Source organism: Corvus moneduloides, chromosome Z, assembly GCF_009650955.1.
Source record: "Corvus moneduloides isolate bCorMon1 chromosome Z, bCorMon1.pri, whole genome shotgun sequence".
NCBI classification, from domain to species: Eukaryota; Metazoa; Chordata; class Aves; order Passeriformes; family Corvidae; genus Corvus; species Corvus moneduloides.
In genome coordinates this window covers 54,152,348-54,179,641 of record NC_045511.1, presented here as the reverse complement: position 1 = coordinate 54,179,641, position 27,294 = coordinate 54,152,348, and the positions used below count along the sequence as shown (strand labels likewise).

Below are 27,294 nucleotides of genomic sequence, written 5' to 3'. Positions count from 1 at the left end.
GTTCCTGGAATATCATTTACTCTGACTGTATTTGCTTCAAACATCAGAAACCAAACGCTTATTTTCTATGCACTTGCTTTTCGCGTGAAACCCCAGATGCTGTAGAATTATTTTCAGTGTCAATTTCTTGTTTATCACATTTTCCACCCTATATGTTTTTTAGTATCTGATAAGTCTCTCTGGGATCTAGCTACATCTCTGATAAAGAGCTGTTTGACAACTGCATTCTTGGTACAAGACTTCTCACTCATTTCAACTATATACAAATACACAGAAAGGGCTAACACATATTTATTTACAAGTATAGGTGTTGCCAGTATCTTATTCAAACACATACAGACAGTAAATGCACATATGTGCTCATATACATACAGTAAAACAATGGGATTTCAGTGGGGAAATGCAAAAATTATTGTTAAAATGTCTGTCATCCATGTAAGAGAAACAGACATGAGCTGGGCATTAAATTTGCATACAGCCCCAAGCACAGAGGTTCGTGCATGTGTAGTGTTCTCCTGCTCTTGAAGATGGGCATATCTGGCAGGGAGAGTCTGTCAGGATTAGCTCAGGAAAAAACACCCGCAAGGAGATAATTTGAAGACATACTAAGAACTTGCCTCAGTATGTGAAAATAAACAAAACTATGCACACTGAAAGTTACCACAAACACTATGCCACACATCAGGGAATAATCTATTTCAGCTAATTAAACACACAGCCATACACCATACTGTGAGAAATGGTTGCCACTTAGGATTGATTAAGTTCTTGCATTGCTTAAATTTGGAAAGGAAAGATCTTTTTAAATGTTCAGATGGAGAAGAAAGGAAAAAAAATATAAAATTTAAAGTAGTTGTGATATAAACAGGCTCAGATTCACTTGATGGCTTAGCTTTCCAGTGAATAACAGGGCAGCATAAAGATGTTAATGCTTCTTTTATGAAAAATAACCAAAAGGTACAGTTCCTTTCTTGATTTTGAAGCTACTTTTGACAAAGTCTATACTAATAGCCTCTGCTTCAAGTTACAGTCAAGATTTTTTTTTACCTAATCGGTAAACTTGTGTAAATAGAGTGTGTCTTTTACCAACCACACTGGCTGCTGAGGTAGACGTTATTGTGACTTTAAATTCTGGTAGGAAGGAGATAGGCATTACTGCATGTGATTCTTATTTTAAAAAATTATATAATCTATGTGTGAAAACAACTTGGCCTGAAACCATCTAGCATAAGGCAACAAAGTCTTTCTTTTTCCTTTCCTGTTCTTTTTTTCCCCAAACCAGTTCTCTTTTTCTTTCCAGCTTTTTTGTTATGAGAGAAAGCATGATGCCATTTCATCACTTGTACTTACTTAACACACACAGACACTCACACGCAAGGAAAATAACTCATCATATCAAAAGTAGGACATGAAAGCGTATCTCCAAATGTTCACAGCTACATGTCTTATGAAGCAAATTTTCTACTCTTAAATAGTAATTGAAATTACTCCAGAGATTTCAGACATTTCTGGCCTGCTAACATGAGTCTAGTTACTTCATGGACAGTTCACAGGTCCTACTGAAGAGTAATAAAATAGATATTATTGGAAACAAAAAAGATGAAGATGGCTTACACACCCACAAAAGGTTTAAGCAAGACTGCAGATCAAGAATACTGAGAAGAAGTATCAGAAGTATCACAGAAGTAACCAAAGAAAACTGAGGTAGTATCTGTAGCACTTTCAGAATGTGCTCAGCTGGTGACCTCTGCATTTTGCCTTGCTCAAAAACGAATGGCTACAGAGGCACAGCTACAGTCTGAACCAGTGACAGCCAGTCTCCAGGCACATCTGTTTGGTTCAGCAACATTGCACTCAGGATCTGACGCTGAGTCTGTTGTCTTTCCAACAGCACAGACAAGGAGCCTGGCATTGACTTCAGGCTTGAGACCTCAACAAATGTGAAGGTACCATGTGCATTTTTGGTAAAGGCAGAGGGGAAGAAGACTACTTACTGAATAAGAATGTGAAACAAACCTAAATACTGCCAACCTTCCTTAAATAAAAAGGGTGTCCTTCAACATACACATGTGTCTTGGGGGCAATTCATAAGGATAAGGTATCCCAAGTCACCCAGGCTCGAAGATTGTTACTGAATGTTTAAGAATCACAAGGGGCAACCTTGTGTGTGAAGGCAGCAGGGCGCAGGGGGGGTCCCTCTTTCATCTCTCCCTGAGACTTCACTGGGGGTGGGTCCTTCCTTACTTCCTGCCTTGCTCCCTTCCACTGGGGGATTGGGCAGATTGGAGTGTGTGTGCTTGGCCAGGGATATTGCTACACTGCAACTTGGCACTGCGATCACATCTGCCTGCCTTCCCCAGCTTCTGCCTGCTGCTGGTGGTGCTGCTGAGATCGAACACTGCCTGTGAGTTTGCAAAAGGAGCAATTGCCCTTCCTCCCTCTGGTCTGAGCCACCATTACCCTGGGGAGGCTCAGGGCTCGCACCGGAGCACCCCTGGTGCTCATCAGCCCCGGTGCCCCTGGCCATGGTTATCACTACATCAAAGAGGGAAAATAGTAGTTAACAGGTTGGAAACTTCTGATGTTGTTTGTTTGGTTGTGTTATATATATACACACATATATATTCTAGTAAAGAACTGTTATTCCTGTTTTCTACATTTTTGCTTGAAAGACCCATAATTTCCGAAGTTACAATAATTCAGAGGAAAAGGTCTTCTTTCCATTCCAGGAAGGTTCCTTGGTAAGCACTTGTCTTTCGAGTCCAGACATTAATTAGCGCCCAGTGTGCGGCTCAAGAGGAAAGGGTGAAAAGAGGGTAACAGGTCTTGGGTAACCCATTTGCATATTGGATATAGAAGCCTCAAGAGGCATCACCATGTGGTCCAGCTTACCCCAGTTCAGTTGGCACATGATCACGTTCATGTTTTTTCCATTTGCAGATCATTATCTAAACATGGGCCCTAAAACAAAGGCCATTGTGACTGTTATCAAGTTTGTAGAATGGGCCAGTTGGGTGAGTAATTCAATGCTTGTAAACCTCTTTTGGACTGCGTCCATGTGAGTATATAACTACCACAGCCTGAGATCCTGTCCTTGACGGTTCACTAATAATGGTACCTATTTGGGGGGAGGAATGCAGGGGGCATTCACCCACTTTTTCAGGCCTACCAAAACAGCTTTTGAAAGGTTTAAATTTCCCCTAAATGCTAAAGATACCGTATTCTCGCTGACATTTTTGCTAAGTGTATTCAATATGGTCCATTTAGCATTTAGAGAGAGTGAAGTTGCCGTGGGTAGCTACCCCAAAATCTGCCCCAGGGACTAGGGATGCTGCTCAGAAACCTGCTGCAGGGGCCAGGGACACTGCCCAACAGCACCACCCGTAGTCAGAGGGAAAGGTGGATAGCGCAGCAGTAGAACCAACAGATGTTACAGCTGTTCAGGCTCCAAACAAACCAGAAGGGCAGCCACAGCTAGCAGCAGCCACCCCTGTGCTGCTTTTAAGCAGACTAAGAGGGTAAAGCCTCTTTGGTATGGTGAGTGGTGGAATAAGTGTAGGTATGGAGAGGTGTGGCAGGTTCCTTACATCACACTGCTGCAAACCCGCCAAGGTAACCTCTGGCATTCCAATGGAGTCGTTTTGGGGTTTGGGAATTTTGGCTGGGGAGTAGGCTCTCCCAATGGGGTTCTTTTGGGAATTGCGGTGTAATGCCACAAGAGGTGTTGGGGCTGACCCAAGACTTGGCTGGGGGGTCAGGGCTCCCTTCCTTCCTGCCATTCAGGGATCAAGCAGAGTGGTCATGGTGCTACAGAAGTTCATGTATTCAGCTCTGGGACCCCTTTTTTAAGGGAACAATAAACATATATGACAGAAATGCATGTGGTGGTGGAAACCCAGCCACAGCCTTCCTGATGACAGCCAGGAAGTAGTGACTTCAAGATCCTGTTAGAATCCACCTAACTGAATGAAAGCATCATTGCTAAAACATGTCACTCTTTCTCACCTACTGTCACTCTGCCCCAGCAAACTAGTCTCAGCAACAAAATACCTAACATTTGATAAGAAAGGGTGTAAGGGAGCAGAGAATCAAACACAGGTAAAATCCTGATGCAAAAATAGCCTTATGAGAACAGAATTTGGCTGTGAGTTTTTCACATCATACAACAACATAATACCGATACGTAATCCCCTAAAATAGTACTTCAATAATGTTTACCCATGTCAGAACTCAAAAAGAAAAATACATTAAAGAAGGACTACAATACCTCACGAGAGCTCGTGATTGCATTCCCATTTTTTCCTTTGAAAATTTGATGTTGTATCTTGACAGTGACAAATTGCATGTTCTTTGCTCAGTGGACTTCCCTGATAATAGAAGATATTCTTCCCCAAGAGAAGGGATATTTCAGGTAAACACATTCACATGTACTGAGTCTGCCCTTTACTGAAAAAGAGTTTGATCTAATTGGTAGAATGTCATCATGGAACAGAACATCTTAAAATAGATTACCAAGTAAACTTTAAATTACTTCAAACATTGAAAATGCCCATGTTTCTTAAGATACTATTCCTAAGATATTGATAGCTGTGAAATTCAAGTTTTGCACTGCCATACGACATGCTCAATGACAGCTACATAGTATTTATCTTCTGAATAATTCTTAAAAGATCCATCAGTTCACTTGAAAAATGCAGAAAGAGAAAACAGAATAGAAAAGACCAAAATTGCACTACAGCAGCTTTAACGTAAGTTTATCACAAGGCAATTGTTTATATCCTCACTTGAGATTCTCTTTAAAGTTTAGGGGCATCTGCTGTAGAGGAATATATGTGTATTTCTTTGTAATCTTTCTGCCACAGAACCCAACAGATTTCTATTTACTGTTATATAACTATGAAAAAGTTAAAAAAGGTATCTTACAGCTCATCCTTCAGACAAGCAATTAAACAGTTTCTTATATGCTTAGGTAGGAAATAAGTGTAGCCTTATTTTTCCACACAGTGAGAACAAAAAAAGAGGAAGTAATATACAGGGGAAAAACTTATCAGCCATGCCTGTGTACGCCTTTAGTTTTTCCTTGCTACACAAATTTATACCTGTGTGTGATCTGCATATAAAATACCTGAGGTAGAGACGTGTGCTGCTGTGAGGATGTAACAGGAGAGTAAAAAAAAAACTGCTACTAACCAAGATTTTTTTTAATGTGTATTAGATAAAGTAGCCTCCTTTCCTCATGCTAATATCTTCTCCTGCCTGTGCATATGCTTTGCTTTGACTATAGTCAGTCATTGTGGGGTCCTCACCCTGGGTGTCCTGTTTCCCTTGGGTGCCCCAACCTGGGAAAATACTCCCTTGCCTTATGAGTTACAATGTGAGTATTTGCTGTGGACAACAAGTGCCTTCTAACCTGGCCACTGACATGACAGATTGAAGCAGGGCCTTCAGAAACAAGTCAGCTTTTCTTGTTAACCATTCAGCATTTGCCCAGGCAAAACAACAAAAAAAACCTCTTCCCTCTCAGTTTTTTTGTTAATGCTTGCTTGGGTTTCTGTAACAATTTGAAAGATGAAAAGGTTTGCATTTTACAAAACAAAACAAAACCCAACTTAGACAAAGAGTGGCTCAGTGCATGTGGGAATTCAATCCGTGCTTCTCTCATCCACAACAAAAATGCCTTCTATTCTAGTGAGAAATGGAAAAGCTGCAAACTCCCATGCTGATAGTCCTGATGTTTTTCTGCTCCTACAGTGTGTCAAAGGTTAGTTCCCTCCCACCTGCATCACACTTTGCTTCTTCTAATACACAACCAAGCATTCAGACAATACAATTAAAAACCATCTTGCTCATTGGAGGCTCTCTCAGACATTCAGCGTTCCCTTCTCAAATATCCTAGTCCAGCAGACAGATAAAATCATTAACTACTGCCTTAATAAGAGCTTTGTATGATTTTTTTCTTTTTAAACCCTATTTGCTGACTTTCACTAAAATTAAGCACAATCTTAGTAGAATCGAATAAATGTCAGCAGTTTTATTTAGCACACTGTGATCATGGGTAAGGGTGATAGATAACCAGACCTTCTTTGTTATGACCTCTTGGGAGAAAAATAATAAACCTAGAGACATTCTGCATTATATGACATAAGAACAACTCCAAAGGAAAACAAGCTGTCATTTTAAGAGATGATACGCTATCACTGGGTTCTAGAAATGGAAGCAGTGATATATTATGAAGCATATATTTGAGGGGGAAAAAAAAAAATGTTAAGCTCCAAAGATTTTTTGCAGAACAGCCTCACATTTAAAAATAATGCCTATGTTACATTTTTTTGATACTGCATATTGAAGCTGAAGAAGCAAGTAATCGCAGTGTTGGTGACGAGTCACTTCCCCAGCACTGACAGCAAGGTCAGTATTCTCGTGGGGTAGCCTGATCCTGCATTGCAGTGGTTTTGGTCAAACTCCCTGACCATCGAATCAGTAGCCAGCACCTCTAAGCTTAGTTGCTGACTGTTGTAAGTGATGGATCAAGCCCACAGGGAGACAGATGAACAGAGTTTAGTTAGATTCATAGAGTTTACCTTACTCAGCATATAATAGAGACCACTAGTGTCATGTCATTTGCAGAATAGAGAAGAAAATGTGAAATAGAAATGCAGAATTATGTTCATTTATTAATACCTGATGGACAGTACATTAAAACAAATAATTATGAGAGAACATTGTATCTCTGAGATACTTCATGAAAGTGATCTGCCGTTTTAAGATCATATATAGTCATCAAAGTCTAGAAATTATGCAAATAGTACTAGCTACATTTAGAGGTCTGCACAAGTAAAGACTTCCCCACCTAAACAGTAACTGTCTCTCAGGAAAGGCCATGATTTTTGTGTGATGCAAAGGTGCTACCTACAGGCTTGAGCAGAGAATGACATGCTGGGAAGCTTAGGAAAAAGGATCCAATTTTTATGAGGAAATAGAACAGAACTAGCATTACCACTAAACTAAATACCTCTTAATTTCAGGCTAAAGAACATATGTTTTACCAAACTTTAAAAAACCCATAATAACAAAGATTTTCAGTTAACCCAATTTAATCCTAAATCTTACAATGGTGTCTGTATTTTTCTGGGTTTCTTTATTTAAATCAGTTACAGTGCCATTAAAAAAAGGCTAACTTTGTTTTTTAATCAACAAACAGTAAATAAGCTGTATGCTCTTCTGATACACATATATCAGGCATATTTTTATTGACAAATAAACTTGGCCACAACTATGAAAAGATCACATTTGAAGATTACATTAATGTTTGGTCTTACAAATACAGTAAGTGCCAGACAGGAGGTATTTGTACCCTATTAAATATATATCTATCCTATACCTCTTGTATACACAATGCTTCATTCAATACAGTGCAGCTGTACTGAGAATTACTTGCCTAAAAACAACAGCATAGCCAATACTTTTGAGATAATGTAAAATGCTTGGGCACGTGCTTTAATCTAAAAGCATGCTTTTTCTTCCCTGCGTCTTTTACACATTTCTCTCTTCCCCAGTCAGGTCAGATATGGCAAATACCTATGCATATGTGGAGGTTTACTCTTGAGGATATTCCCACTGACTTGAATGAATTTAAAGATATGAATTTAAAAGCATAGGCTCTGTTTGTTAACTTTTAGGCACAAAGGTGTGCCCACCACCCTGTACACACCACTGCTACATCCAAAACAAAATGGTAACAGCAGTAGCAGCAGTTTTCTCTTGAATTTACCTTCAGCTAAGACTCAAGCAAGCAGTGCAATTAAAAACTAATACATTCTGCCTTTCAAAAAAATTCTGACATCCTTTTTTCTTTTCCACTTTTTTTTTTTTGGGGGGGGGGGGGAAACAGTTTCAAAAGTAGTATAAAAATAGAAAACAAAAAGATAAATATTACTAAATGCAATTTGTATTATATAATAGAGTGATAATTGAGAATATTTTTCCTTTCAGATATATAATTCAGCAGTTCTGTATTTAAAGGCTGTATTTTTCATATCTATAGCGACGAAAAGACAGCACCCTGTCACAAGTACAATTACATAAATTTTAGAATCCCTGGCATGCCATGAAAGCATGAATTTTAAAATGAGACTTTGTTTTCTGTCCATTTGTCCAAATTCTGAATTCCTTTTAGGGAGTAAATATCCACATAAATTTTTATTTGACTCAAATAATTCTGACATTCAAAGGCAATTATCTGATGAGCTGAATAAGTGCCTTAGTTTACTGTCTAAGATGAACAGATAATCTAGGTTAAACCACTTTTCTGAAATAATTAGGATTCATTAGCTTGTCTAAAAACACTATTCCAAAGAAATAAACCAAAACATAAGCTTAAAAATAAATAAAAAATAACCTCAAAGAAGAGCCAATGGTACTGATGTATGCCATAGAACAAAATAAAGAGTGTTCAGCAACGATGCATATCTTTTGCTTTATTCTTAAGCAACTAAAATATCTCTTAAAGACAAGATCCTATTGATACTGTTACTGATTTCAGATTCAAACTATTATGCAAAATTTCCAATTATTCATGATTTTAAGATGAAATTTCAGGAATGATCTGACCAAAACCTATCAGCTATTCCTAATCTTATTTTTAGAAATTGGGGAAAAAAAGGAGTTTACATTACTGTAATTCTACACATACATTATTCTAAATATAATATAATTACATCACAATTAAATAAGCTCAATTCTATTTTATTTATGAAGATAATCCTGAATAATTTTTTAATAGAAAATTTTTCATTATAATTAAACCCTTTAGAGTACATTTAAATGACTCTTGAAGAGAGAACCACACAAGCTGTGGCAGGATATTCATAACAACTTTACTGTGAAATTAATATTTAACTCATTTTAAAATACTTAATGCCTCCTATAGTTGTACATAAATTAGTTCAAGTTGCCTTTGCCACTAATTGAATTTATTCATATTTTATTCTGTTCTCCCAATTTTTAATCAGAAAGTCTGTGCACAGTTCGTAGTAATGTTCATGGGTAGCTGGAGAAATAGTAGTAAAGGGTGAAGTTCCTACTAGATTTCTCATTATGATAATAAAATTTTAAATGATATGCCCCAATCCTTTTATTATAATAACTTGCCTGTGACAAACTAATGCATCAACATGTAACACCGTTTTGGTGCTTTCTATTATTTTAGATGCAAAGATATTTTTTCCCCTTGTTTGATTTTCTTAGCCTGTAGCCCATATTAAATAGTTCCAAACAGTGGGGATAGCAGATGTCTATAAACACTCCTAGTTTCATGATGAAAGTAAAACAATGGCTTGTGGATTACTGCAAAAATAGTTCTGATAGGGAAAAATTCAAAATGATTCAGTCACATGCAAATATCACTCTTAATTTTGCTGCATGTATATGCAATACAAGCACTTCCAGCTTTTAAAACCCAACCATTATTAGATAAATCATAACTGACTTAACTAAACATTTTTACCCTGCTATAGTAATTCATATATGTCCTAAAATTAATTTCTTCTTTGAATTGTTGTAACAGTATTTGCATGAAGTTCCTTCCAGAAAAAATGGCTATTACTATTTTGCTTTTACTTTTCCCTGAAATGTTCATAAAGTTCTTCAGAACACTGATCAAAACTGAAAAAGTAAAATAAAAATAATTTCCTTTATGAATGTTTGATGACCTTTGACATCAGTCACTATTTAGAGACCCATAAAAGAATAGATAACATACATGACTCACAAATTACCAATTATGAAAAATTATCTGGGGTAGAATGCTACACTAATGCAAAAAGATGGATTGCTTGTCATAAACCAATAAAGCTGTTGTTTGCGAATCCAGTACCTCACTTCTTTCTTTCATGTTGGGAAACTTAAAATGATTTCTAAACCGCATTAACTTAAAAAAATGCAGCCTATCATACAGGTCAACACTGAAAGTGACCCAGAAATAATCTGTTAATTTTTTAATCAATATATATTTTATATTTGACTATCAGTTCTAAAAATCAAAAGTCAGCAGGAATGAGACACATCATAGAGCAAGCAGATAGTCCTATACTGCAGAGCTATCGGGGGTGCTGGTTCTACCAGCCAGATCTTAAAGTGGTCTCAAAGAAGTGCCATATTTGTCATTTCCAGGTAGGCAACAGAATTTAATTAATCAATGATCACATTTTAGAGCACAGGCACCTCCGTTTTAAAACACTCCTCCTGCATAAGAAATTTTTCAGGGTTTTGAGTTTACTTTCTTCTCTGCATCTTGGGGGAGACAAATTTTTGGATTTTAATAGAAAGAATGTGAGAAAGAATGGATGTCTGCAGAAAATAAAATAAATACAAGCCTCAGTACCACAGTGCAGAGTCATCAGCTGTTGAGGAGTTACCTATACAAAACTCTGTCTGGTGATGCAGCCAAGCATTCATTACACTCTGACTGGCAAATGACAGGACTGCTCAAATCAGAGATAAACTAAGATGAACTTTATTTTCATCCAGAAACCCCAAACCCCCTTCTCAGCCTTTTGCCTTCCCTGCAAACAGTGAACCCATCACTTGTGGCACAATGCTGAGAGAAAAATACCAGCAGAAATGCTTCTGATGTTTATAAAAGTAACTGCTGTATTTCTCAGTTCCAGTTTATGTGCCGACACTCTTTTCACATACACTTTTTGCTCTGCCTGTGCCAGAATCCACAGTCATCTCTGGCTCACTAACTTTGGCCCAATCAAGGAGGGACACCTGATTTATAACACTACCAGTTATAACACTGATTTATAACACTACCAGTTACAGCTCTCAGAACTGTCTTGCACTGTGAGAAACAGTGGAATGATTTAATTAAAATAATTTAATTCAAATTAGGCATATTAGACATTGTAAGCAAAGGAGCAGAAGGGTGAGCGCACTGATCCGGAGACAATGAAGCATACTAACCAGAGTTTCCCAGATTCAGATCCCAGGTCAGATACATACTCCCTGCTCCCAGCTTCAGCCAAGAGTGTGCCCGGAGGTGGCTGCCACTGCTTTTGGGGGAATGGAGGAGTAGGCTTGTGTGTCGGGGTGGGGAGGAAGGGGGGATTAGCTGCATTGTCACTCACTAATGACAGCTGCCAGATGATTAGAAACCACATTAAGTTCTTAACTTTAATTTTGCTAATCAGCAAGATCAAACTCCTACAACCAAACTGGGTTTTTTTCATACTAAAAAAAAAAAAAAAAGAGAGAGAGTTTGCACATTTGCTGTCTAATCAGGATGTATGGCAGTGAACAAGCACATGGTTTTAAAAATGTACTTTGACAGAATAAAATACTTCACTGATTTGGACCAGCCTCAACAGCATCAGTTGCAAGGGCTATGCATACAGGACTGCAGTTTTAAGCAGTATTATTTCTTCTTATGAAATCCTGACATTCAAGAATCAACCAACAAAAGGGGAACTGTGTTTAACCATTTTGACATCATATTCCCCAAAAAGGTGGCATTTGAGGACAGCAAAGCTCTGCCATATTTATTGTGAGAAAGCAAAACCAAACCAAACCAAAACCTTGCACAAAAAGAGCTGAGTAGCCTTTATGATGACTATCCTCCGGGTAGGCTGTTGGTCAAGGCAAATGTACATTAACTTCTGGGAAATCTGCAATTTTTCTATATTCTCCATGTAGAAAGAAAGCTTACTTCTTTAACACTATGTTTGGAGTGAGCTCACAATAGATTGTTAATGGTATAATGAATGTATTTGCTTGAGGGTTTTTTTTTGGTTGTTGTTTTTTGTGTGAGGTTTGGGTTGGAGGTTTTTTTCTTCCTTTTTTTTTTTACCTAGCCTGTGACTTTGATAAGGCTGCTTTTGGAAATACAATAGTTACCCAACTGTTTTATGGCTTTAACAAACCCTTACTTCTGCCTTGTATTCTAAACAATGGAGCCTCTATTTGCACCTAAGTGGTACTAAATTACAGATAAAGTTACAGCAAATTTGTTTTCTTAAAAAAGCAGTGAGGCCTAACATCCTTTAAGTAATAACAGCCTTGCTTTTAATTCAGAAGTAGAACTGGAATAATTTTCCCTCAGAAAAAGCAACAATAGAGCTGTTCTTGCAGGGCTGAATGGGACATGGCTCATTTTGCAGGTGTGCAGGTGCTCCAGTGGAGAGGCAGAAGGGTGCCTGACCTGGGTGGGCAGCCCAGGCTGTGGTAGGTAACTCCAGACTGGCCCACCATCCGTTGGATGGGGCTGACGGAGCTCTCAACTCTGATGTTCCACTGAACCAGTAATTTATAGAGTTGTATCTTGCTCATACTGATGAAATCAAAGTAGCTAATAAAAACCTGAAGCACTCTTGGAGCAAAGCAGAAATGTCTTAAAAGGTTAAAACGCCATAAATCACAGCCAAAGCGATTCTTGAATGTGAAAATACTACATTATAAAGACCTACCAGCACACTGAAGTTATTTTCCAAATGTTCCACCTAATAGACTGCGATGAAGAAATAATTTTTTTTTTAATATGTTTCACTGGAATTGTATTAAAGAAGCTTAATATTCAGGATTAAAACCCCTATTGAGGCTGATGTGAAGCTGCAGTGCTATGAAGAGAGTAATACAATACAGAAACAAAGCTCTAACAAGGTGTTAGTTACCTCTACTGTAAAATAAATCGTTCCAGTACATTTCCATATTTACTTGCTACAATATTATGATACTATTTCCAACAGATGAAAATCAAGTGCATTTAAGGAATAAGCATTAAGTGCTGTTAATGTGGTCTTATGATGGTAATCATTGTCTTGGGAAAAGTATATTGTGTTTTATATACTAATGCTATGATGTGTTTATTAACTCAGAATCCCTCTGCCAACAGTGATGCTTTAAGCAAGTAATAATTAATATGGTGGCAAATATTAAAAATACCTACTTTTAAATTTAACTCATGTTAAAGGTCTTCTTTATCTACTGGTACTATTTCTTCTTCAAGAGAAAAGAGCAAAAAGAATACTGTATACCACACAAAGATTACTCAGTCTTTTTTTTTTTTTTTAGGGAAAACATGCTTAAAATAAGCATTATTGGTATCCCTTACAGTATTGATCACTCATCTTCAAGGGAATTAGCTGGTTTTAATTTTAAAAACACATTTTTCCTGGTAAATGAAGAATTTGTCATTGGAAAATAAAGATTCAAATACATGCACCTGTGCCTTCTGTTCTGAGATAAAAGATTTTTTCTCTGCCTTGTAAATGAGCACCAGAAAGAAACAGAGTGAGAACAGCTAAACAGAAACCGTGCAATTAAGAACTGAGGAGAAATGTAAGGAAATACCAGAAGTTCCAATTACATAATACCAGTTTTAACAGATAACTTCACAGTGCTAATAACAGCTCTGAGAGTAGTGGTCAGTCCCAAATAAATAAGACTAAATTATGTCAATTTTTTATTTTTGAAAATCAGTGGGTCTTCCATAGAACACTTATATCCCTGGAAAGTAGTTGGTTTCTTTTAACTTCAGAGCTACAGTAATAAAGTAGATGTTATTCATGGAGATGTACAAACACACAGATCTGCCATACAGTTGTAAGTCTATTCAGTATCAGCTGCAGCCTTTTTTTTTTTTTTTTTCATTAACAATTGGGGTCACAATGTTAGTTATTTCTACTGGTAAGTGTTAATACTTACCCTTCAATAAATATGATCTACCACTGAACCCAAAATAAACTACTTTTAAATTATGTAGCCTTGTTAATTGCAAAGTATTAAGCAGATTCCAGGTATAAAGACCTATATTTGTTCTTTTGAAAAGTAAATAAGTTAAAAATAAAAAACAAAAGATGCTGCTTTTATTGAACAAGTGGTTATGACATTTACAGGCTTTTTACTTCAAGATCAACTGAAATTCTCCTTTCCTGCAGAAGTCACTTAATCATGACACTTCGTAAAAATTTAACATTCTGTCCACACTCTTGAGTGTTCCATGCATTAAAAAACTATCTAGACAACATTGTTTCTTGCTTTGACACTTAACTAAAATGATCTCTGAGGCAGTTTTTACTCCTCTTTATATTGCCATGACCAGGTCAAGATGTTACTGTGCAAGGTAGGCCATGCAGGCTTTACCAGTAACATGGCTAAAGCTACAAGATAATTTTCTTTACAAAACCACAACCACAATTTTAATTGATAAATTTAAGAGAACATTCTGTCTGGATAGTAATCTGCATGATTCATCCTTGTCACTGAGATCCACAGGTGCTGCCTTGGGAGGGACGGAGGAGGAGCACTTTAAAAAGCATTTCAGGAAAGCATCATTTTTTTGGAAAAATTTGATTTAACTGTAATTTTTCAGGGATGGAAAACAACCTCCATGGAAATTTCATTACCCTTAACTGAAACTATACAACAAAAATTATGCTAATAAGCTGCTTTATAACTCATACATAATTTAGAAGAAAAGTAAAAATATCCACAATTTGTAAACTTCTTAAACATTTTTCTGTAACATCACACTTCAGAGATTTGTCCCCTTGACATTAAGACCGTCTGCTCAGTACACAGACTTGTTATCCCAAGCAAGGGACAATTTCTAGTGCTATGGCTTTTTCACACTCTGTCACAAAGAAATTTCCCTAACTTTGACAAAAAACAATTGTAAAAGACAAGTGCTTTCACATGACTTTCTTACATAAATCTCAGTGGAGTTCTACTGGAAACAAAGCTTCTTGCACTGAAGTCCACCTCATGCTTGGGCTATCATCATCACCACAAACATCATCACCACCCACCAGAGATTTCCAAGAATGAAAGAAGCTTTCAAACCCTTTCCTGGTCCAAACCAGACATTTTTGAAATGGAAAGCATGCAGTATCTCTCTTTTGTCAAAAACATAGGATAAAGCTATGTGCAGCAGACACTCATTTTTTAGGAAAAAGGGACAAAACTTCACATGACTCTTGCAATGATTATTTAGGATTTTGTTTTCTTCAGAGGCTTTACTTACATCACCAATAAGAGCAATTACTATTAGTCATATAGCATATGTGGCACTAGCAGACACAAAATATGCTCTAAGGTTTTTTTTATTTTAACAGCCTGGATTTCCCATTCAGCTACTAAAAGTGAATTTATAAAACTGGAATTATAAAATTGTGAGTTAAACAATATAAGCAAGACAAATATATTTCTTATGCATATTTGAAATGTTATAAAATTGTCTTAAGTGTTTTTACTCCAGTAAAATCCAGTACATGAAAGGAAATGGTTTTTTTCTTAATTCTTCCACCCAGACGCTTACATCCTCACCTACCAGCTCCATACGTACTAAACAAACAACTACTTTACAGGGTAGTAAACTACTTTGCTAAACAAACTTTATAGTTGTACACTGACAATTCCTTAAGGAGCAGTTGGAAGAAACTGCTAATTTAACTTCTGAATATGCTGTCCTTTCTAAGCCTTTTGCACACTGTATTTTCAAAAGTTTGAAACATTGCTTCTCTGTCTGATTTACCTTACTTGGGCTTTTCTTACCAAAACACAGCATACCTACTTCTTTTGTTACTACACTGCAACTTTTGGCAAAACCATTATATTATGTTATTTTAACTACTGAATGGCCCAGTGAAATCAGTGTGTCCTACAGTTCTTTCACTTCAAAACAAACCTTTGTAATACCTATTGCTACTAAAATAAAAAGGAAGTAAACTTTCACTTCAAAACAAACCTTTGTAATACCTATTGCTACTAAAATAAAAAGGAAGTAAAACACTCTTTGTAATATGATTTTATAATGTGCCAGTTCTCATATGACTCATCATTAAAAGATGATGAAAAGGTATCTTATAACTCAGACATGTGCAGTATCTAAGTCAAGGAAGTTAAATGGCCAAGATCACCTGCAATGACTGTGAAATAGCACCTCAGGGAACCCGAGTATGATAGAATACACAACTATTTTAGAACACCCAAACTATTTAGTAATCACCCAAATTCAGTATCAATGATGTCTGAATTCCTTCAAGTGCAGTTTTTCACTCAGGACAGTTTATGCACTCAAGAGGAGAGTGCAAGTAAGAATTGGTGACACAATGCAAGCCCTCTCTGGGGACCCAATGGTCCACTCTGCAACTCTTCCAGTAACACCAGGCAGTGGGGGGCTGCCTCAGGTTATGAGAAACATACTGCAGAGCAAGACTGCAACTCACACAAACTGGCTGCCCAGAATTCTAGTCACATCACTGCCTTAGCAGGAAATCTAACCTTGTTTTTAGAACGTTTTAGGTAATCCTAAATACAGTAGAGTAAATAATAGTTTTTATCAACTTCTACACATTTTTGTGCATCAGACTTTTGGTGTATGCAGCTGTAATAGCATGTGAAAAGATCTGATAAATACTTTCAGAATACTGTCAGCTTTCTAAGGAAAATACGTGGGAAAAGTGGTCTGGTATTAAAGGCAAAGTCTAAGACTTGGGATACTGTTGCTTTATGCTGCTGCCTATTCCTGTTTGATATTACAAAATAAGGAAAGTAATTCCCCACACAGCATAGGTGTTTTTGAGATTTAGCACCTTAAGATTATGAAGAAACACAGAACAGCATCTAGTTAGGTACCTAAAATATATATGCAGGTAAAATAAACACCTAGGGGAGCTATTAAAGTGCTTAAAGGTAGAGTTAGTGCCATTTTAGACAACCTTGGGTGGGCACCCCAGTCACCTGGATGGTGATGGCAGAAATGACAGAGAACCTAAGACAGACACATACTCTTCTGGGACAGCAGCTGGGCAGTACACAGGATGCTCTACATTACTGAAAACAGCACAGGTCTGTGCTTTGGCAATAAATCTCACTGCTAAATGCAAGTATGCATTCACTCTGTGAAGGAAGTCAAATGAAAGTGACTTTTTATAAACAAAATAAAATACTAAAAGAGGCTTTTACATATATAAATATTCCCCTGTCTTTCTTTATCTCAGATTTGCAAACACACAATTTGTGAAACAAAAGATGTGGACTGATGACACCAGTTTTTCCACACCAGTGTCATTCCTCATTTGTTATAGTTAAGAAGTGTTTTTTAAATCACAGCTGGTGCTGGTATGTTCTTTCAGTATTAATAGCTAATGTATCTCTACGGTTATATATACCAGGTTCTGCTGGTTTTTTCTTTCCTATTCCACCTTCTAAAACCTGGCACAAAGTATAGCTAAGTGTTGCAAAAAATCTCAAATTTCACTGTAATTTTGCAGAGGTCCAACATTAGTTCTGCTGATATATAGAAAATTAGGAAAAAGGAAACAGAACTTAGAACACTTTTCTTTTTGTCTGCTTTAATTTTGAAAAAAAACCCACCAAACCCCACAGCAGTCTGGTCCACTTCTTCTTCTAAACTGCTGATGAGGATACAGATGACAAAAAGCTGAAAGACTCTTACACATATGTGTAACCTGCATCAGAAATGAATCTTGTTCCTGGCCTTGCCATTGTGATGTTACTTTGCCTCTGTAAATCTCTGGAGAACAGGCAGTTTTGACAGCAACAACAATTTTTGGAAAGGCTTTTTTTGGGAGATAAAAAAAGCTTTTGCAACTACCTTACCAGCACTTACTTAAATTTCAAATTCTAGACAAGAGGTGGCAAAGATAATTTGATGATACTTTTCACCCAGGTTTAGTAAAAACAATTTGAAGGTTGTATCCTCAATAATGGTATCCACAATGGGATCATCTACAAGTTTTTATCTGAAAATTCTGATTCTCTTACTATTACAGTCTGGGAAAAAAAGGAAAATATGTAATAATTAGGACAAATGTGTGCCAACTCCTGATGGTGTCACATGAAGTCTCTCTGGAAACATAATCTTTGTCTTTCATCTTTGAGTGAACATTGCTTCCAAAATACACAGTAGTGATTGCTTCCCCTTTTATTAGGGAAAAGCTAAGCAAATTGACAAAATTGCTTTACTGTCTCATTTCCTTCCTGTTTCCTTTACAATTAATTAATGTGACACCTCCACAACTAAGTGGCGTATGTGCAAGAGAACTAACACTTCATCAAAAGCAAGGAACACTATTATGTCATTTTCACACATGAATTCTGTAATGCTAGAAGACAAAGTGAAGGTGAGTTAGACCTGACAAATGACTTGGATGCAGGGAGAGTCATTTTATCAATATTTGAGAGGCTGAGAAAGAACAAAAGTACTTTCTCTATGTATGCATAAGAGAGAAGAAGAAGAAGAAGAAGAACAGGTATAGGAGACCGTGTTCATAAGAAGCTTTAATTTGAGGCTAACATGTGTGTTCATCAGGTGAGGACACTCAGCTTCCAAGTGAGAAAGGAAGTTTATTTTATGAGTAACAGTTGAGTGTTCAAGTAGGCAATTAAGTACTTTACCAAGGCCATTTGGGGATACCAAACACTTTGAAGATGATATACTCCCTCATATTTCATGTTTAGTGATCCTCCAAGTAAAATATGTGGTTCTCTTCAGTTACTCAGTTATGAAAAGTACTTTAAAGGCAAGGGGATGTTTTTGACAATGCGCATCTTAAACTTTTCATTAAACTTCCAAATTTAAATTTTACCTTTTCGTGCACTCTGACATTTTTGTCTGGCATTTTCATTAATTTTGCAACATACATAGCTGAAATGTTAACTGATCAATACTTTGTCTCTCTCATGTAGCACTAGAGTAAAGCTCCCTAAGGACCACAGAGCAGTACAGAAATTAAATGTGTATCAAATGTTAATGTTAAACACAGCAGTACTTACACTATAATGACTGAAATGGCTAAAAGAATTCCAAATGGACAGATGGTAGCACAAATTATCTACAATCACACTTCAAGATTAAAGTTAGTCCCATAAAATAATTCATTGACTCACATTGAAGTGTGTTCTTTTACTGATAGCTCCATTGTCCAATTATTTTTCTGCTCATTACAGTGAGAAATGCTAGTATTGGAAAAAAGAATACACACCTTTTTCCCCTCATGTTGCACCCACTGACATCTATAAGACCACAATGTCTGGTCAGAAGCTGATCAAAATTAGGACCAATTTAGCTGACATTTCAGTGCCCACAGTGGATTAATCTGAAGAAAAAACATCCACTTTTGCACACTTTATACTACAGTTCTTCTGCCTGAAATGTACCATATTAATTACCAAATTAAAAAAAAAAAATAACTGCTAAATACTGCAAAGGTCTGTTTTAAACAGAGAAAAACGTGATTTTATGGCAAAGGCTCTCTACACATTCTGTTTTTTCCCCACTGTGTTTAGGTTCTCAAGAAGCATAAACATAGGTACATAACACATTCTTGATCAGCCTCTAGACATGTGGTATAATAAAGCTGTTCTGGAACTGAAATACTGACTTAATATTGTTGCTACGCACTTCCTTTATTAAACAGGAAATAAATACAAAAAAGCAGGAGAGAATATAGAATTTTCTAACTGCTCTAAGACAAAGTCATATGCTAGCCAGATCAACCTACGGTTCATGACTTATTTATTAATATCTTTCAGTATCAGAAAAATAACAGCTATTAATACATCACAGTTATATCAGCACAAAAGTATAAAAATATATATATATTGGAAGGAGTTTTTCTTCTGCTGTGAATTACCAAATCATAGAAAAAAGAAATGGAGTGAAAATCCCAAGTCATTCAGACAAAATCCCCAGTGAAGGTAATGAGCTTATGAAGTTTAACAGAAGCAGGTAAATATTGTTTAGTTGAGGAAATGCATAATCTAGAACACTGAAAACTTAACTTCAAGTTTCTGTATCTCTATGTACAGCGTAGGCAACACTGGTCATTGAGCTGATGCCTTCGGACAGATTTTAGAAAGAATCATCCTAAAACTTTAATACAGCATTTCTGTACCTAAAGTGTCCCAAATAATGTAAAAGTTTGAGACAGCTAAACTCAAGAGTATAAATAATCAGCAAGCCCTTTCAATAAACACTGTTAGCCTTGGTGACTAACAGTGACTCTCCAAGGAGAATGACTTTAAAAAGAACTGCAGTGAAGAGTGCACAAGGCATATAAAGCAGGTAACTGTAGCTTACTATAGTTATCATATTAATCAAGGTTTTCTGTAGGTTTCCAAGAGTAGTTCTCCCTTCCAGATCTATCTCAGTAATTACATTTTTGAAAACTGAGCTATTTGTCCAGTTTCTTCACTGGTGGTCCTGCGTATCCCCATCAGAAAGAAAAGCCACATGGTAAGGTACTAGAAAAAAGTATCCATAATTGTAATGCTAAGGACATGGGGCATTGGGAGATATGAAATATCAACCCCTACATATGCAACTTACGTGAAATGACTGTAAATCTGTATCAGGATGTACCCGTCATGGTATATTTTCAAATCCAACAGGATAGAAGAAATGGTTAGTTTAAAATTTTACTTCTTGTATGTTGTTTATTAGCCTGCCTAAAGAGCTGAAAACCTCCAGAACAGCCTGTTTCTCATCTCCTTTCTGGCACTGACATTTCACTGTGACATTTTCTAACCTCTAGGAGACAACTGCAAGAGGAGATATAATTTGTATTATAGTGAAGAGATGAAAATGAAACATATAGGTACATTTATTTTATACACTCTATTAAATTCAAATGTAACCTTAGTGCAAGTATAATTCATCATAACACAAGCAAGTGGATTACTCTCATGATTTCAAGAGCCTACGAAATTCCAGAAACCATCTAAACCCAAAGCTTATAATCATGATAAAAATTCACATATATTTGACTTGGCCAGCAAAAACTTCTTTTGCCTGACAGAGGAATATTTGATCCTTAGAGAGAATAGCATCAGGTCGAAAAGCACAGGATGCATTTTGGATGCAGAACAGGAATACATCTGTACTATCACAGCACTGATGTAAACATAAAAATCTACTGCAACACCTACATAGCAAAACAAATACTGTAAGAAAACCAAGAAAATCAGATTTTTGATATATATGTTTTTATATATAGATAGGTATGAAAAATATGAATATATCTATAAAAATATAGTCAGGGACATGTTTCTACTGCAATACACTCTAAGAAAAATACATACTGATTATTGACCTCCCTACTCAAATTCTATGCTTTATGTACTGCTACTTATTATGACACTGATTTTTTTCTTGACCAGAAAAAATTACAGTTTAACAGCAACACAACTTCTTCCTTGGCCACAGCAATGTGCCATAGGAAAAAGAAAATTAATTTGCCCAAAGAATAGGATGTCTCTCCATTTTCCTTTCTTCTGCTGGCAACAGCTGAGTGTTCCATATCCATGTTAAAATACAGCTTAGAGTGATGAATACTTACTAACTGGAGCAGTAAGAGCAATATAAACATTTGAGTTTTATGTTGAAACTTGCATTTTCCCATGAAGCGTTGATAACTTTTAACTGAAATCAGAGATTGCCTTTCTACAGTAAACAGTATTTAATCTTTGCACATAGTGCCATTACTACAGACATCAATATAAGTACAAACCCCTGATTCTTTGAAGAGCACGTGTATCTCCTGTACTCCCAACAAACATGGTAACCAAGCACCGACAGCGTGCTGCCATCCTTGACAGGCACAAGGTGGTTTAACAAGCGACACAGTACAAATGGAGCCCCCTGGAACAAGAAACTTTCTGCAAAACAGCAAGACTTGGTGACACACCCAACTACCCCATTTCACTGCACAGCCAGCTCCAATGCCTGGTTTGATTTCTCCAAAATTGAGGCACCTGACCTTCAGGCACCCAGGTAAAAAGTACTGTCACCAGAAGATGTCTGTAATTACTCAAAGTTATACCAAAACCTTTCCCTTTTCATAATCATGGTGGAGAGGCTCCTAATCTCAGTATTTCAGCCAATTTAATAAATTTAGATAATCCAGAAAGTATGTCCATGGATACATTTTTACTCCTAGTGGGATTCTAATCAAAAAAATAAATTGGGAATCTGGCCTTGTTAGTAGCTCTTATGATTTTCAAAATAAAGAGATATTTATCTGGGTAACCCAATGCAATCTACAGTTATGCTTGGAATTTTCAAAATTTAACAGAAAAATAAAGGTTAATACTAATGAAGATAATGTTCATGAAGAAACAGCAGATTTGTCTAAATAGCTAAAAACAAATTAACTAAAAACCATTCACTAAAAACTATGACCAGAGCTTGCTGACTAAAAGGTGTTAATTTGTTTGCATTAATGGTTTTGAAGCTGGGTTTTTTTATTTTGGTGGATTTTTTTTATCTAGGAACACCATCTTTGAATAATTAATAAACAAAAATACTTTAAGATTCATTATTAAATATACAAGGGGACCAAACAAAATTTAACAGAAGTAATTTGCAAGAAGCTTAAAATATATTATCCATAGTTCACTGACTCTATTTTGATTTGGATCACCTGCTTGTAACTTATATAAGCAATTACATTTATACTATATATATAGAGTTATAAATTTTAAAAAACCACTCCATCTTGTTTGTGTGACATTTTAAACTTAATTGCTTTTTAAAAAAACTGAATAAACATGACTTATGGTATCATCATAATGCAAAGTTTTGAATAAATTAAATAGAAACCTCCACATCTACACAGTATTGTCTCTCAGTCTAGAATACAAACACACTGTGATGATTAAAAATAGTATAAAGAATATCATACCAAAAAAGCAGCTAGACTTCTTGGTGGAGAATCCCAGTCAAAACAACTGCTAATATAGCACACAGCAGTAACAAGCGCCATGATACAATGCTTCATCCGGATAAAGTTCCTTAACAGTAGCTGTTAAAAAGAAGAAAGAATGAAAATATTTTTCATTCTTTTTCATTTCAAACATTCAAGTGTTTCAGGAGACGCTCATGCTAACAATACTGTCTCAATTTGGGTGAAGGCTGAGAAAATATTAAGCTCTCTAGCTCACAAATTGAGCAAGTTAGTTTAAAATCTGAGACTTGGAAGAGAGAGAATTTTTAATTGTGTCAACTGGTATTTGTTGAATTTAATTCTATATGGTATAAAAACTGTTCAGCATTAAAATGCCACTTGAAAAATTTCACAAATTATTTTGTTAATTAGATTTCAGTTTTATTAAGCTTTTCTTAACAAATGTTGGCCTTTTAAAATAAAATGATGCTGCAGGACACTAACCTGAAACCATGCAACATTACTGCTCTAATATAATTAAGATATCTGCATCATTTAATGTCTGCGGTAATGTATTTTGAAAACACTGTTTTAAGTATTTACCAAAGTAATCTGCATACTTTCAAATTATATATATGTAAGAAATAAGAGTTCTAGGTTTTGATTCAGGAAAATGTACTTAGATCCTCTAAAATGGCAACACACTTCACCACAAAAAGTGAACAAACCAGTGAAGAATTTGTGTGCTGAATCGCATAGAAAATGATCACTCTTCCTGCCATCTGCAGAAGTCACAATGCCATTTTCTTTTATGAAAGTGGGAAGAATAATGAATATTGAGTAAAAGGCTTTGCTGCTTCTTTGCTGGAATAGTAGTGCAAAATGCAGGTTTAGTAACTGCATTACTCAAAATTGCAAATAAAGATTTTGCCTCTTGAAATGTTTTTTTAAATGAATTATATCATACACTGATATAAAATTCATTCAGCAGGTAATTTAAACCATGTTCAAATCTACAAGCTTTCAGAAATAAAGAAAACAGTTCTGAGACCTTTGACTTTTCACTGAAAACAACAAAAATCTTGTTCTCATAGTCCAACCAATTCTCTCCATATAAGTTTCATCATTTGTGGAACATGAAAAACTGAGTCCAAAGCAGTTCAAGTGAAGAAAAATATGTGGGTTTAAATTATTTTTTACCAAAGCATGAAAATTATGTGTAGCAAAAATATCCAGTAGAAAAGAGTTGAGACATTTCCTACTCCTGGGATTCCAAAGAGTTTTAGTCTGCTTTCACCTTTGATTCAAACCTTACTCAAGTAACTTGTTTAAAATTTGGCTAAATGAATGCTGACTCTTTACCCTGCAACAAATGGAGAACTTTTGGGTCAAAGTTAACAGCAAAAATTTATGCAAGACTTATTTTACATGCACCTGTGCAATAATCTGATATGTGTGAAACCTGATGGTTTCAACTGTGTTCTTATTCATGTATTTCATGGAAATTAGGCAGCAATTTATACAGGAGACACATTAAACCCATGTATTTTGTTTCTGACTTCTCAACCTATCATATTCTTTTGTAAACATGTAATGAAAATGTTATTCTTTACTCTCAGCAGTATGATACCAGATATTTGAATGTGCACACTTGATATTACAGATTTTAGAAGAGATTAGTGTTTCCTTACTCTTTACCTGTTTAGACAGTCTGTCTTCCTCTTCAATGTACTTCTGTTCTTTTGGCATTAAAGTTCGTATGCTGGCTTTCACCTATGCATTAAAACGTGTGTCAGTATTTCAAGTTCACTTGCTCCTTACTAATAACGCAGGCTTCAATTCGCAGAATTTACTATGTTTCAAAGTCATGGCTGCCAAGCTCAGGACACATAAGCATACAAAGAGACAAGAGTTGCTGCTCTGTACATTAGCAGCAATAGCAGCAGCAGCAGCAACAGCAACAAAAAGAGTGGGTGTGCCAAGCAGTGGCAGAAGAGTATTCTGTAGCATACATCAAGGCTTAGAGAAAATGAGGAATGACAGAAATTCTCTACAAATCAGGAACAAAAGCTTTCATGAAACTGAACTCTTTAGCAGTACAAAAAAACCCAAAGTTAAGACTTACAGCATTAAAAATCACATCTATTTCAAGATAGATGACCCCCTTTGTTGGCCCTGTCAGCTGCTTGTTTTTCAAGACGTAGGCTTTCTGTTCACCATTTTGAATCTGCAGGAAAAGGACATGACAGCCGTCTGTCTCGCGGTCTCCGCTGAATACACCCCCCCGGTGACCCCTGACCCCCAGCTGCTGAAACTGACAGAGAACCCAAAACAACTGTGGCAAGTCTGACAAGTACCTGTTCATTACCAGGACCGAGTCTGTCAGGAAAAATTAACTATCATGGGATTCAACATGGCCGTGAATAGAGTATGTTAAAATTTTAGTGTTCTTATTACAGACCTTGGTTGAGAAATGACAGACTCAGAGCTGCAAATTTTTTTATTTTTTCTCTTTTCCCCCCTTTCAGCAGGAAAAATTCAGAGCGGTATGTCAGGTGAATGAAGCTTACAGACAGCAATGGTATAGCAACTTTGCCTAGAAAGTCAGCACTTCGATCGCGGTCTTCGTCATAAACTGTCACTTCAAGCACCGAGTGGATGTCCTTTATATTGCTACAAAAAGAGAAGTACACACAGAAGAAAGAAGTCACTTACACCAGTGGGTACCAAGGACAAAACTGTAAAAGGTTAGCACAGATACCTGTCTATTTTTCCAAGCCATGGAGGAGAACTGAACTTAAGTAAATGAGACATTTCTGCATATAACCAATGATTACTCTTTCTCTCTCTCTGCAAGGCTTTTCCAATTGAAGTTTTCTGAAGGATGTTGCTTTAAATCTCCTACCTGGGGTTTGCACTGCCTGACCTGGAAGGAGCAGCACTGGGGAATTTACAGCCACTAGCAGAAGGACTGAGAGCTTTTAAAAGCTACTCTTAAACGCTGCTACCCTTGTGGCAATTCTGACTGCAAATACTGTGAAACCTGTAGGTTTGTAAGTGGAAATAATTACAAGCTACAAGGGCATATCCTTGCACTAAGAACAAGCTCTTTATTTTGGAAATCCTCGTTTAAATACACAACAAATTACAGCAAATATGGAACAAATTATAAACAATATGGAACATTGCATCTCTCAGGTACAACTGAGGAAAAAAGACTGCAAGCTATTAAATACTCCATTGCCACACACAAGAAATGTCACTTTTTTGGGTGAAAAATTAATATTCCTTGTTTGATTAAAAATAATTATTTGAGAAAACTCATGTTTGATTGAATGGCTGATCCAGGAAATAAAAATTCACACAAAGCAGTTTAACTTCAGTAAAATATGCTCCTCCAGATGAGGGATTGCTAGCCCAAAAATTAGTTATGAAATCTGAGGATAAATGCAAATGTACATAGAACGAAGGCCTTGAAAGCCTTTAGAGGTTTTCTATTTGATTTCTGATTAGTCTTTTGTCCTCTACAAATCCAGGCAATTCCTTGAGCAGAGAACACTGTCGAGAAGTAGAGGATGATTAGTTACTGGCTCTATTAATAAATAATAATAAAAAATATATTAATGAACAATTTTGCATGGTTTTGCAGACACAGAAATGAGAATTACAATAATAAGCTGTTGTAAAGTACAACTACTGTGAGTTTTTTTCTTTTGTTCTGAATTCCTTTCTGAAAGCTCACTGCAGGTCAAGAAAACCTGTGGATGCTAAATATGTGAATGACAAATCTAGAGGGGAAAACAAAAATTAAAATCACACTAAGTTTTGAGATTAAGGGCAAAATATAGCATTTTCATGCACGATAAAATTAAGTAAGTGTGCACAAAACTAAAGCTTCTACTCATTTTGCAGAGGATTGTTACTGATTTCAGCAGCAGTGAGACCTGCAATGATAAGTTTTTTCTACTCGTTGGTGTCACATAACAGTCAGATAGTGAGAAGGGAGGAAAAAAAGGCAATTGAGCAAGGCAAACAACAAGGACATTTTGTTTGTGGAAGACTTTTTTTTCTATTTTGTCAAAGCCTTTTACTGTCTTCAAAAGAACACAAGGATAAAAAAACCAATTGCATCACTTCCCAATAAACTGTTCTAGACTGCATTTTACCCAACAGCTGAATTGTACTAGTATGATACTCGATGGTATTGTGAGAAGTGCAGCTGGTAAATGGAAACAAGAAGTGGAAGTATTTCATCATAATTCAGAGAAGTATAAATGCAAATAGAATTTCTAACTTTATGTAGTTATCTAATGATTTTTACAGTTAACAACCACATTTTAATGAAGGTCATAATCACAGTATCTTTTTTCCCCCACTCTAAACTTCAGGGGCAAATCCATCACACTGGATTTGGCCCTTGAAAGTCTTGCTGAACCTAACAGGAGTCTGGTGTGCATAGAATTACTCATACCTGGTTTCCAAGAAACAGACCTGGCATCTTTACGTTTAAAATGATGCCACTTCTTTAATTTTTTTGGTGGTTTTAATCCTCAAAATGCATTCAGATGTTCAGTTTAGAAATATCAGTATGTCATCACTATTCTTCTTT

The 27,294-nt window shown here is 36.2% G+C and overlaps 1 protein-coding gene across 9 annotated transcripts in view; it reads right to left on the bottom strand.

The window, feature by feature from the left end:
- Window positions 1–27,294, bottom strand: part of MCTP1 (multiple C2 and transmembrane domain containing 1) — a 236,581-nt gene that overhangs the window by 83,245 nt on the left and 126,042 nt on the right. For all 9 annotated transcript variants that reach the window (XM_032096447.1, XM_032096449.1, XM_032096450.1 and 6 more), the window contains 4 exons: window positions 25,256–25,358; window positions 24,811–24,912; window positions 24,384–24,458; window positions 22,704–22,823 (listed from right to left, as the gene is read on the bottom strand). In XM_032096447.1, the coding sequence (XP_031952338.1) occupies window positions 22,704–22,823; window positions 24,384–24,458; window positions 24,811–24,912; window positions 25,256–25,358 (400 nt within the window). The remainder of the gene's footprint in view (window positions 1–22,703; window positions 22,824–24,383; window positions 24,459–24,810; window positions 24,913–25,255; window positions 25,359–27,294) is intronic.